The sequence below is a fragment of the Hermetia illucens genome, chromosome 6 (assembly GCF_905115235.1).
Source record: "Hermetia illucens chromosome 6, iHerIll2.2.curated.20191125, whole genome shotgun sequence".
NCBI lineage: Eukaryota > Metazoa > Arthropoda > Insecta > Diptera > Stratiomyidae > Hermetia > Hermetia illucens.
The window spans coordinates 84,466,991-84,480,401 of record NC_051854.1 but is presented as its reverse complement, the minus strand read 5'-3'; the positions used below and the strand labels follow the sequence as shown (position 1 = coordinate 84,480,401).

The 13,411-nt window shown below is 39.9% G+C and overlaps 1 protein-coding gene across 18 annotated transcripts in view; it reads left to right on the top strand.

Annotated features, from left to right (window-relative positions):
• The window catches only part of LOC119660510 (phosphatidylinositol-binding clathrin assembly protein LAP), a 134,170-nt gene that overhangs the window by 100,086 nt on the left and 20,673 nt on the right, over positions 1-13,411 (top strand). For 4 of the 18 annotated variants that reach the window (XM_038069110.1, XM_038069113.1, XM_038069115.1 and 1 more), the window contains 4 exons: positions 1,447-1,530; positions 5,103-5,367; positions 9,346-9,444; positions 10,051-10,209. In XM_038069110.1, coding sequence (XP_037925038.1) covers positions 1,447-1,530; positions 5,103-5,367; positions 9,346-9,444; positions 10,051-10,209 — 607 coding nt within the window. The remainder of the gene's footprint in view (positions 1-1,446; positions 1,531-5,102; positions 5,368-9,345; positions 9,445-10,050; positions 10,210-13,411) is intronic. The other 14 variants (XM_038069114.1, XM_038069119.1, XM_038069120.1 and 11 more) reach the window with 8 other exon arrangements.

Genomic DNA, 13,411 nt, shown 5'->3' with positions numbered 1-13,411 from the left:
CCGGATATGCTGTAAAATAGAGCTACTTGTTAATGCTATGATTTGTAGCCATCTTCGTTAATGGCATATCCCAAGTAGTTGACCGAAAGGATATCTACTCACGTTAATAGGCAAACGACTGTCTCGAAGGTGTTGCAGTACATTACTAAAGTATTCCTTCGAAGAGCAGATTGTGCAGATTGTGTTCGACATGATATGAATTCTAGGTCACGAAATATTTTATTCATTGGGATTTAGTGGTATGCACGGTTTAGGTCAAATATCGTGAACACAGTTTGTTTTTATGCATAACAAAATGGTGGCAGTGTCTGAATTTTTCTGGGGATGTATTTTTAATTTGCTGATCATTCCGGGGTCAACATTTATTGATAATGCCATTCGTCGGTGTAAAGATAGCTTTCGTAACCGCTTTTCATAAAAATCGAAGGTGATAATTAAAACGATTACTCATTACCCCGCTGTGGTGCCTAAGTTGAAAACGTGTGTGTTGCACTACGACTTGAGATGATGAAAAGTTTTCGGGTATTTTAAGGGATTATTTCAATCATTTTTAAGGTCTTGTCTGAAACAAAATCTTATTAGAATCGATTCAAAGTCTGCCTTCTATCTGTTACATCGGATGGAACATGCGTTCTGTGAATCCCTTTACATGTAGCAAGTGGCGCCATTTTCTGTTGAATTCAAGGGGGCTCCCCATATATGTCAAAGAGGGCTGTACATTTTACACAATATGGTCAAGTGGGCTTGGTTATCAAATGAAAGGGCTTGATTAGTACTTTTCGTAACTGATATTGGATGAAATATAGTGGAGATACCTACTCAAATAAAGTTAATACCAGCATATTTTAGAAATTGACCAGAAAACCCCCCCCTCATGTTCATTCTAGAAGTACAATTTGGAACGATTGTAAGTAATAATATAGTGCGCAATTTTGAAAAGTTTGAAGGAAATGCAACCATTATTAACAAAGTTATACAAGATCAAAGCTTTGTATTTCACGTGAATTTATTGCAGTCTAAGACGTGTATGACGTCATCATTATATAAAGTGAACTCATATGAACGGTATGGTTGAATATATCAAGGAATATCTTGAACAACGTTCAGCTTCCGGTGTTCTGACTTTTTATATTTTGCTTTCGATTCTATAGACGACCATAGGAATCGTCAACCAATTGCATTGTCATTCGTGCCTTTTGTTCCATTCAATTGTATGTATCTCACCGTAGTATATAGTCACCTACTTGGTAGTTAAATATTCGCTGCAGATTTCTTAAGGACTAACTGAAAATCCGCCGCTAACTTGAACTTGTCGAAAATACTAAATTTTTGCATTAGTCTCCTGAGCGGTAGATCTGCTAGATATTATTCTATGAGTAGTTAATATTAAGTTGTTGATTGCATTGAGTTCTTTTACGAAGATTGTTAATCGATGTTTACCTTTAGGTCAGAAGTTCCTCTCCGGACTGTGAAGTCGTTGATTTAAACGTTGAAGGGTACTCTCCATTCACCCAACCAATTGAACTAGAAGTAACTATAAATTCCTGTCTCTTGCTGTTAGTACAATTTACAATATGCTAGATAGATTAATCAGTGCTTGTAGATAAACTTTTCTAGCAACAGACTGTTGCCACTATGTTATAATTATATTTTCTTAGGCTAGATTCCCTTATAAGTATCTTCCATCGATATCAAGTGTGAAAAAAAGATTCCATAAAACTCTGGCATATCCATTTCTGAGTTGCAGATACAAATTCATTAGACAAGATTGGGTGGGTGAACCCACCTTTTGATGTATGCCTACGATTCTTGCGTGAAATATTTTTGGTGAGATTTTACAATGAAGTCTAGTATTTTTATAATAATGTGCGATTTCGAACCTGAGAACATCGATTTGTGGCAAACATTACGTTTCTGTTTTTTACTAAAGAAAAGTGCAGCGGAATCGCATCGACAATATGTGGCTGCAGATAGAATTTTGAAAGAAGATATTTTGGCTTTTCTTTCCAAAATGTGTAACCACATCTGCCATTGCTGCGTTTTCTAAAGTTCATCACGATTTTACTACGATTCACAATAAGTTTTCCAAAACTTTATCATGGCTTGCCAATTTTCTGTTTGACTGCGGCCTGTGGGATTGCCTAGTTGTAATCGCTGACGAGAAGGAGGTAGAGGTGTCCGATGAAGAGGGCACTCTAAAAATTTGTTCTGTCAAGTGCGATTGAACTGAAGGAAGGAAGCATAATGAGTGGTCTGGATTGGGTGAGTCTGTTACAAAGAAGGGAAAGAAGGAGTGGAGCAAGGAGCTGATCTGTTCCAAGAGGGAGGAAGAAAAGAGAGAGAGAGAATCCAATGAAATGGAAGAGGACAGGCAGATGGCTGGCAACCTTGTTGGGATTTTGTTGAAGAGCGGCCCAAAAACTTGGGCCGAGGGCCATCATATACATGATGTCCACCGCTCTATTAGTGCTGATGAGCTAATGCCGCACATACACAAGAATCGTAGATGAAATATCGTTCGACAGATTTAAAAAGGAAACTAAGATTGTTAGTCGGCCGAGCCGGTCTGGCCTTGAAGCGCTCAGAATTGATGAGGCCAAATGCTATCGGGCTAGATCACGCGACATGCTCCCTGCATGCTACAGATGCTTGGATTCCGACCATTTGATCGCTGACTACAAAGCAAAAGACTACGTATATGCTCCCTGCTCGCAGAGTGCCTATTTGGTTTCATCAGGTGCACTTGCCGGAACAGTGCCTTCCAAGGACTTCCGGCTGGAAACATGCGACGGTGGATGCTATGCTCTATGTACGCCACTGAGCGCCATGTCGCTCACATTGCTGCGGTTTAATTGCGCTACAGCGACTGCCGTGATGCACGATCTCGACCAGTACATGCGCAAGTGCAGCATTAGCGTCCCCATGTTGCAGGAACTCCGGTCAGTTAATGGCTGCACCAAAGGCTTGCCTGCAGACATGTGGGTGTTCCCTGCTAGAGGGCGGCCGGTTTGGGGGAGGGTGCTTTTGGGACGGTGGTTTTGAGTAAGCATGTACTGTCCGCCTACAGACGACTTGGAGCAGTATATCACGTCTTCGCGTAATATCATTCGGTCTGGGCATGGACGCGAATGCATCTCCCCTATGCGGCACAGTAAGTTTGCTCAGCCCTCATTTTCCCAACGTACTATACGTAGGGGAGAAATATCACCTGAAATGTTGTTGAAGTACGATTTGTCTTGTTTAAATTCTCCGTCAAATGTCTACACATTCGAGAAGTCCAGTGACATCAGTGATATTGACTTCACAGAGTGAATTTTGCAACAAAGGTGTTTATTCAGTTATGGAGATCCATTGTTGAGTTGCGCTGTAAAGCTCAAGTGCCGTACCTCTTAGTTGCGGGTGGGGGTATTAGATAAGCCCGCTCTCAGTATAAGCCAGCATTGCTGTGCCAGTCATGGCGGGGCTCTGATTGTGGTTTCCAAATTATGCACTTTGATAGCAGTTTGATCGCCAGAATTGACCATCCAGGTTAGTTATTGCTAGTCGAAGACAGAACTATCTTACAAATAAAGGTAAATAAAGGTGTGCAAGCTCTATTGAAGGTCTCATCGACACGCGCTTGCACGTCTTTTTGCTAGACAGGCGTGGGAATATGGGAAGAGAGATCTTTTTGGATACTTAGGTCGTCACGTCATTTACAAAATTTTCCGCGCGCCCTTTAATTTGGTGCATTGAAATATTAAATGATGAAATATCACGACATGGTCGGCCGAAGGGAGTGAGTTTGCCCTTATGCGGAGAAAGGCATGTGTTTTTTTCGATCGCGTCGTCTCGTTATGCAACGGTAGCACAATAAAAACAAACCAGAAATTTTCGTACAAAAAAAAATCCTCAACGCCGTTTGAGTTACGTCTGTCCCTCGGTGCAGCAAAAGAAATGCTGAGGAGCTTGGTGTTGGCTGTCGATTTACTCAATATTGCCGATTTCGGAGAACTCCGCAATATGCACAATTGTGAAGTGACGTATTTTCAAAATTCTACAAAGCAGAAGTCTCAAGCCCTTCACGGTTCAATATAAATGTTCACGTTTCCAATGCACAATTAACTTTCAACTTGAATCGTGAATGGGTTTGGTTGCGTTTTTAATATTTTAACTTTTGTTTTCTCAAACAGCATCCATCAAAATCCAACGTGAGAAAAACTTTTTAAATACACGAGTATCACCATCAAGATACGAGAAAAACTCATTCAAGTCTCAACGTTGCCTGGGGTAAAAAGCAAACTCGTCAAACTTTTTTCCGCATCACCGTTGCTCCAATTCTGTCAGTATGAGCTGCGCTTGCCTCCATGTAAATATTGCTGTGAGCATTCTTAACTTCCCAACAATCCATAAAAACATATTTCCTAATTGCCGGGATCGTTCGCTTGGTAGAAGTACACTCGATTGCATGCTAGCAGACAAAAGTGCATAGCATTGCAATGTTGGCATTTAGGATAACTTCGGGTGCCGTGCCTAAATAGGCAGAATGGAAGCGTACATCTTTGGTAAATATAAAGGCAATTTGGAGTGTAGTACCTTTAGACCGTATGTATAATGCACCCGTCGAAGAAGTAACTACTTCTAGCTTTGAGGAGCTTGAAAATTAACTTTGGCACAAATCCTGAACTTTCTTTCCAATAATGAATGTACAGCATCGAATGATTATCAAAACTTGTCACATGGACGACTTCGCGGCCACTGCAGGAAATTATTAATCAAATTATCTTCGTATATATTTGTCAAAAGTTCAATATAACGTTGGTGAACCGTTTCGTACGGAAAATATACAGTGTCTAGATCGTAGGCAAAAATTTGTTGGTTTTAGGTTCAAATATGAAATACTTGCAATCTCACGAAATTGGCAGGTAAAAAGCACTTCTCATTACAAAGTTGGATTGCGGTGGCAAAAGATTATAGATAGAGAAACTTACAAACGCACTAGAAAATGCTGTGTTTAGAATATTATGGCTAGAATTTCCTTTGTAACAAATATTGCTTACTTTAACATGATTTTTTTCAAATTTTAATCGAGTTCAACTAATCTGTACATTTTCTCTCTTCAGTCAAAAGTTGCATCGCCAACTAATAGCAGTAATATGTTAACCAATCCGTTCCTGTCATCACCGACTTCTTCGCAGCCCAATGCGCCAATTGTAGATTTATTTGGTTCACCAACGGATAACAAACCAGCTGAGCAATCGCTCACATCGGCAACAAAAGCATCAGACGATCTGTTACAATTGGGCAATCCATTTGCTGATATGTTTGGAACTCCAGCCCCAGCTCCGTCAAACGTCCCAGGTGCTAATAACATATGGATGAGTAATGGTAGTTGTTTTATTTGTTTTTATTATAATTTTAATTAGCTTTAGTAGATTGAAATCGTTTGTAAGGAATGAAATGCGTCGTATATACCCGTTTGTACTTATGGTTATATATGTTCAAAATCGGGTTGTAAGGTTAAGTCAGGGGAGGACAAAGTTAGCTACCTTTTGAAAGTACGATCAGTGGAATATATACACTCAAAGTCTTTCTCTAATAGTGATATTTAAAATTTTGGATTTGTTATATTTTTATATAACCTTCAATAGTTCAATAGATCGTTTCGAATGTTTTGACTGCTTTGCTACAAAAGTAATATTGATAATATGAATGCATGGTGCACTACTTCTGAATGTGTAGTACGTATTCCAACAGATTTCTCAACAAGGACTTGTCTTTTAATTTGAAACAGCAAGAAAGGCGAGGAAAATAGATTTATCGTAACAGTAAGTGAATTAAATAGAAATGGAGCTTATGGTCTCTTCAGCTATGTATAATATAATTTGGGCTTCATTTCAGGAAAAATTTTATAATAATAATAATAATCGTTGGCGCAACAATCTATTTGAATCAGGGCCTTTAAGTGTGTTAGAGCAGCACTTCATTCAAAACTGCAACGGTAAATTACAGGATTACAGTACCCTATAGGAGGCAATGTAGTCAGCATTGCGCTCGCGCGAGATTATTACCCTGATTTGACTCAGGTACTTATTCACAGTTGAGTCGACTGGTATCGGACGTCAAATCCCTGCCTCCAATGAGATTTGAACCCCGACCTTCCAAACGGTAGCCTTGTGCTCTAACCGCTGAGCGTTTACGTGCCATCGTTAACGGTTTGTTGAAATGCTTTTCAGTTAGCTCCAGAACTTTTGATGCAGTTCTTACCTGTGACGTTAGGTTTTTTTATTTGATCTGGTTGTTGAATTCACAATATTTTTTGACACATATCTGCTTTCGACATTCGTGTTATTGCTTTAAATTGACTATAGTTGTCAAAATTTTGACAACGAATCATATTTGAAATAATAAAAACTTGTTTTTTCTTTAAATATAATTTTCACTCTCAAGCTCGGTTTCATGTTTCTTATTTGAATTTAGACGAAATAGTAGGCCCAGTTCTGATCCTCTCAGTACCCTTCCTGAGAATATTCGCCGATACGATCGTTGGTCGCAGACAAGAGAATATTCACCACAAAATTGTTCTCGATCAGTATTGCCTAGTACACAGAAATACCCACATCTGGCACGTGCCTTTGATTCGTTGGCAATTTCTGCCTTTTCCAAGTCCAGCACCAAAACGACACAACACTGGAGAGAATTGCCTGCTTCTTTTCTCAGTTCCATAGGTAGGTGGGTATCAGCGGGTAGCACTGTGCTGCGCCGTTGTGATGGCCCAAACTCTTAAGACTATGGCCGCTTTGGTAAGAGCAAAGGGGCTGAGTCCAGCCGGCTTAGAGCTTCGTCAGCCCATAGCATTCACGAAAGAAAGTAGCTCTAGCACCCTGAAGCTAGAAATTTCTCTGAAGTCCTCAAAAAATATTTTATCTAATCTCCGTAGCCTGATTCTAGTTAGAGCTGGACAATCGCAAAGGAGGTCCCTGAGGATTTCTTCCTTTTCTTCGCAGCTTCGGCAATGCGAATTGTAGGGTATGCCGAGTCTGGCGGCATTGTCCTCTATAGGCCATTTAACTGCGTGAAAAAAAATTTTCCTTGATTTGGCACAGATGGTGAGCCTTCGCCGCCTGATGTCCGCGGCTGCTAAGTAGTGCGAGTAGATCCCACCTTCGACAGTTCGCACTGGAACACGCACTGTGTCCACCGAAGGACTGCCAAGAACAGAACCTAGCCTGTATTTTATCTAGGATGTTACTTCGCTGTCAACCATCCAGATTCACGTTGCCTGACAGCATTGCACGCTACAGCGTATTTAATGTGGTGGTCTAGGGGGAGGAGGGGTAGGAGTAGGTTGAGTACATCTGCCGGGTTTGGACTGCAGGTAGTATCTGCACACGCGATTCTTTGAGCCCTATTAAGCTTTGATCTATTGAACTTATGTCCAGCGCTTGCCGCCACACGATAGCAGGACGATGGAACGCACTGCGGCTGTATACATCCAGAGAGCCATCCTTGGCCGAAGGCTCCATTTTTACGAAGGTCCTCTTACAGGCATAGAAGGCTTCGCTTTTCAGTTTTCTTAGTAAGAGAAGGTGGTTATTATATTTTTGGAAAAGTGCGTGGTCGAAGCTTTTTTTTATTACGGTCCTCTAAGGCATACTTAGAGATTTAAGTTGGGTTGTCAACTAGAAAAAATTCGCCTTCTGGACATGATTGAAATATATGGTAGGCTTCCATGACCCTGTCTGAGAACGCGCCATGCGCGTGTCCAGCGGGTACGCGCTAGTAACTAAGCAAATTGGCGGCACGTGCGCATCGCTCGCTATCAGAAGGTTACCTGTTCATATCATGTCGCGGTCACCAATATGTAGTTTAGGTCTACCACTTTTGAGAGATTGTGTGTAGATATTGTGCAAATTCACTGCTTATTGGTTATTTCATGTGTTACATATACATATAAACTATTTTAGCGTTTCTTAGAAGTTGATAATTCACAAAAGGTAACAGGACAAAAAACAAACAGTTGTGGGATCATAATTGACTGGGAAAAATCCTGGATTTTTTCACCTTTGTTGCCGCCCGCTCTCTTTTCGGCCGATGGAAGCGGTGCTTAGTATCGCTCCGCTATACCGGTCCATTCAGATAGCCGTCAGTCATTATAGATCCTAGTTCTCTCGGGTCTATCTGCTTTCCCTTCGACCCTACCAGTTAGAGTGCTTCCTTTGCCAGTAGGCTTAAATTGCAGTTTGTGTTCTACCTTGCATCTTATGTAAAATGTATGTTGCTGACTCATATAAGCCGGTTAGTTAAAATTTCCCTTCCAAGGTTTCTCACCTTCGTGGTCTCCTTTCCGAAATCTCCGAATACAGTGGACATTTTCTTACATGTTCCCGAACTCCGGGTCTTCTGCCATATTATCCATCTCCTCGTTTGGAGGGCTTTAATTTACCCTCCCGTCTTTCTTTTTATTGGAGGCTTCATTTGATCGGATTGAACCTTTGAGGTACACTTCCCTTTACATGCGCAGGAGAGGTGCTCTTGGTAAACAATTCCTGCCTATTATGTTTTCTTGGAAGTGGGGCTTTTTTACTCTTTGGAAATTTGCAACCCGTTTCACTCGTTCAATAATTTCCACTGCTTCTTTTCTGTTTGACCTTAGACACTCCTTTATTTTCCCACAGTTGAGGAGGTTTGGTCTGCCTTAACTTCTCGGAGAATTCCGCCATATTGTCCACCTCTTGTTTAGAATATTGAAAGCTAATATTCTCACTTTAAGGTGTCCTTTTCTTCAAAGGATTGACACCGTTTGCTTGACGCGAACAACTTCAGCCAGTCCTTTGGCCCGTTTGTTTTTCTTAGAAGCGAAGCTCTTTCATCGATTGGGAGTTTATTTCCCATTTGATTCGTTTAGAAGTTCTCGGCTTCCTTTAATTTTTTCACTATCCTATACAAAGTTGTTCCTTTCATCCAGGGCTTTTCCAAATGCCAGTCGGATATTTCTTATCATGGCACGTATGTTCCAGTAGTCGATTTTTATTTTCTTCAAGAATTTTTAGAACTCCATTAATTTATTGCCGGCAGAATGATGTCCACGTGGCTTCTCTGTCTTTGCCTCGCGACGATGACAGTGTGGCAAATCCTTTCAATCATTTCAAAAATATTGAATGGATCTCGCAACTTTGGAATAAGTGCTGAGTTTGAGATTACTATAAGCGGCCACTGATATTACATGAAGAATTTGGATTAGAATCAATATTTTCATAGTGGTAGCGTTTAATTTGCAACTCAAGTCCTTGTTGAGACAACTTTTTCATAGATTAGAAAAGAATCTTGTTTTATTTCTTAATAAATAATGTTAATTCTTTGAAGGATTTAATGGATCAGCCAGCACAGCAGTTAGTTCGACAACAAGCACATTTGTTTCAGACAGTAATTTCTCCACAGTTTTCGGTAATACGGAGCCAGCAAGTAAGTCTTATCGTTTTGTAATTTCGGTGTATTGTAAAAATAATCATGGGTATTTTCTCCATAGTTTGTTGTAAAAACCATTGTTCAATACTTTACTAGCGAATAATATTGAGGAGTATTTGTTTAGCAAGGACCTAATCTCCAACCTTTTGCATGTATATCTTTAACCGAGACTTTGTAACATTATTTGCAGATTAATTTAACACACCCTTCCTATCCTCATCAGCAGATAGTGTGTTTTTTTTCGTTTTCTTACTAATCTAGCAGAGAAAATGTGTATTATATTCTAAAGTAGGTGAACCTTATTTGCACGCGTGGGATAATCATCTAAAGCATTAATAAAACGTTGTCTGTATTCACTCAGCAGATAGGAAGGCTTTTTAGCGACATTTTGTTTTGATAGTAGAGGAAATATTTATTAGAAAAAGAGTTGTGGTGAAGAAATTTGCGAACTTCATATAAAAATTGTGTGATTATATTTTAGTATGAATTTCGGTAAATAGGTTTCCATGTAAATATTTTCTCAACAAGGACCATAAGCTTTAAACAAATATCACAGAGAACGGCTTACTCACTATTAAGTTGTAGAATAATTCATTAATTTAGGATCATATTACTTACAAGCTGCCGGGGATAATTCCGCATTACCAAATCCATTTTTTGACTCCGCCGACGAGCAACAAGCGTTACCATCAGGGGCTACGGCAGCAACTTCTGTGCCGTCACTATTGCAACAACAGCAACAACCACCTCATCAGCTAACAGGTGATATTAAACAACAGTCAGAAAAAGACGTCCATCAACAACATGAACAAGCTGTTGGTTCTGTTGCTGTTTCTGGCAAGCCGGTTGCGAAACGACCTCCGTCCAGGCCACCTCCACCCCAAACCCATTCGGCTCGATCAACTCCGGTCAAGAATGCTTTTGAGGATCTGAACGATTCGATGCGAATGGCTCTGGGAGGGTCGCCAGTAAAGAGTTCACCAATAAAGACTACTATGAGTCCCGCGCCCGCATTAATAACTGCTCAATCCACCATTGTTGCTGATGCAACCCAATCATCTTTGTTTATGATTGGAGGGCAACAGCAAGCGTTTCAGTCACCGCAGAAGCTCAAGCAGCAGCAGCAACCGCAGCCAATGCCTGTTAACTCTGTTCTTGCATCCAACACTGGTTTTGGGTCACCGCAAACACTAATGTTCACAACTTCGTCACCTGCTAAGCAACCACTAGTCGGAGGTCTTGTTCACCTTTTTTCATTTCGTTTCTGTATTTATTTCTCAACAGCTTTCCGTTGACGTTCTCGTCCTTTCAATTTTATTCTATGTTTTTTAAAGAAACTTTTAATCATTGTTTTGCATCCATTTAAGCGAATCGTCGGTGCATTGTTTGTAACTATATTCCTATTACATGCTAAACAGAATATTTTGTGTGATATACCCAGAACTGTTCATCCTGGTCCTTAGAATTGCAAGATTTGGCTGAACTTTTTTGTCAGCCCTTCTAAGCAGTAATTTCACGTGTCACACATAACCACATAGTTTTTATTCCAGTGCATCGACGAAAGTTTCTGTATTTTTTCTACAGATTTTTAAATTGTTTGCTTAGCCTAGTAAGCGCTGTTGTTACACATATACAATACAGACAATTTTCAGATATATTTCAGGGGAAAGGTCACGCTTATTTGCTTAATCTCAATTGTAATTGTTTCGTCTGCATCCCCAAGGTTTATAATTATGGCTGCCGGTTTCCTACTTCTGTTGTGTTTTTGTGAGTAACAATAAGCGTGACCCGCTCCTGATACATCATACAATGGTTATGGTTTTTTTTTCGTACAAAAACATGAGGCAAATTTTTTAACGTACTTAAAACCAAATATTCAGATGAATAGTCTAAGTTGATCCTCATTTGTTGTATATGAGCACGAACCAAGTCATTGAACATTGTTAAAATCTAGAATATTCAAGTTTAATTGAAACATATTGTTCGTTATTGTAATTTATAATAGAAATTAAGGGTTTTACTGTATTGTAAGAGAATTTCAGAACGATTGGCTTCATGAAAATGCTTTTGTATGCTTATCCCAATTTTGAATGTTTTATATTTCTATCTATACATTAATATTAATCCAGCCACTATTGCTAACTGGCACAGGTGAAATGAGTTTTATTCAAATATCTGCGATGATATTGATATTGATTCACTGTAATAATTCACGAGAAAACCAGAAGACAGAAAAAAAAAATTTTCTAGACGTTATAAATATGAAAAATTTTGCTGGATTTGATATCAAATCCCTTTGTAACTTTTGTTTGATCCAAAACCCTATTGAATTTGATTCGTTACTTAGCTGTTTACTTTTTGATGGACGGAGGTGGGAAAGCTTGAAGATGTTCCAAGATAAGACTTCCAATAAGGTCACTTTCACATTTCAAAGTTTATCAAAAACGCAACAAATTTTTATCGCTTCCTCTGTGTTCCTTTTATCGCTTCCTCTGGCATACCATCGAAGCTCCCTATCTCGGCGCTAAATCTTGGATATTGTATACGGTATGCTTGACATTCAAAACAGTTTGCAGATCCATTCAGTTCGAATCAATGCAAATACTGCCTCCTATATTTATCAAGAGTGATCGAAAATGGATTCAAGGATTCAACGCGTCGTCACTACTTCATTTACAAGTATGGTGAGCATCAGAACCTAAAGATTTTTTCAAACGGAAACCTTCCTTTTGGGTTTTCACTACTCGATTAGTTCGTCTTGCCTTATTTGCTTTATTATTTTTGTCAATGCTCCATAGCGTGTTATCAAAATTTACTCCTGTTTTTCTTTTTTCATCGTTGAAGGGTGGAAAGGTTCCTAACCTACCAATGGTACTAAAACAGCCACCTTCTCTTCCCACTCTCCCTACAGAACTGCGTAAAAGTATTGCGTTGTGGGGCTGTATTAGTCCTTAACTGCGGTTTGTTGTGGTTTCTTCTCTTGTTGTCGTAGGTCTTATAAAACTTTAACACCACAAGTTGGCACATTTTTTTAATAAAAAAATAAATCAAACTCCATCCAAATGCAATTTTACCCAATTGTTAACTAATCGTTTGGAATTGAGGATGTCTTGAGTTCGCAAACAGTTGATCACGGATAGGACCAGTTGGTAAGAAACTTCCACTTCTGCAGTCCAGTTTTTTTTTAAACAAATGCGACTGACGGTCGTCTGATGAGGCAACTCATCTGTAACATGTCGCGCGGAAACGATGCTGGTTTGCAATCTACCATGCCAAACATGTCGGTCGTAAATCTGGCGTACGATTCCTGGTTCCGTTTCCTTCTTCTCCAGCCGTTGGGATCGGCCGTCTTGATCAGTTTCTTATCAAGCTATCATCGTTTCGGCCGGCTTTTCGGTCGTTCAGATCAACCTTGCCAAGTGATTTCTCTTCAGTGCGAAATACATCATCAAAGATTCCTCGTAATTTTTTGACGATCGGCGCAACCCCATATCGATCGCTGATATCGTCGTTGAATGATAGCAATTTAGTGTCCAGGCAATGATTTCATTGCCTCCCGTTCTGCTTAAACCCATCTATTGCTTTCTGTGATTTGCACATTTTACCCGATCAACGCGAAATGGGGTCGTTTGGTACAGTTGTAAGAGCATACCGGCTTGAACGTCGCAACTTACGGTCGGCTTACATTGAGACTCTGAATGATAAGTTTATAGTCCTCGTTATCCTGCGAAATCATTTTGCTCAAAATTTTGTGGGGACTAGTTATGGGATTCTCGATCCTCAGATCGGCTTGTGGACAGTGAGGGGCCGTCTTATGCCGGCTTTCCCAGCCATTTTTCACCATAGAATCTCCCGAGGCTTCTGGTCTCTTTTCTATCTCGGTTGATATTTGAACCTCAACTGGATTCAACGGTTCTTCTCTGTTTAGCTTTAAAAATTTAAGATTAACCGATCCGTACAACTT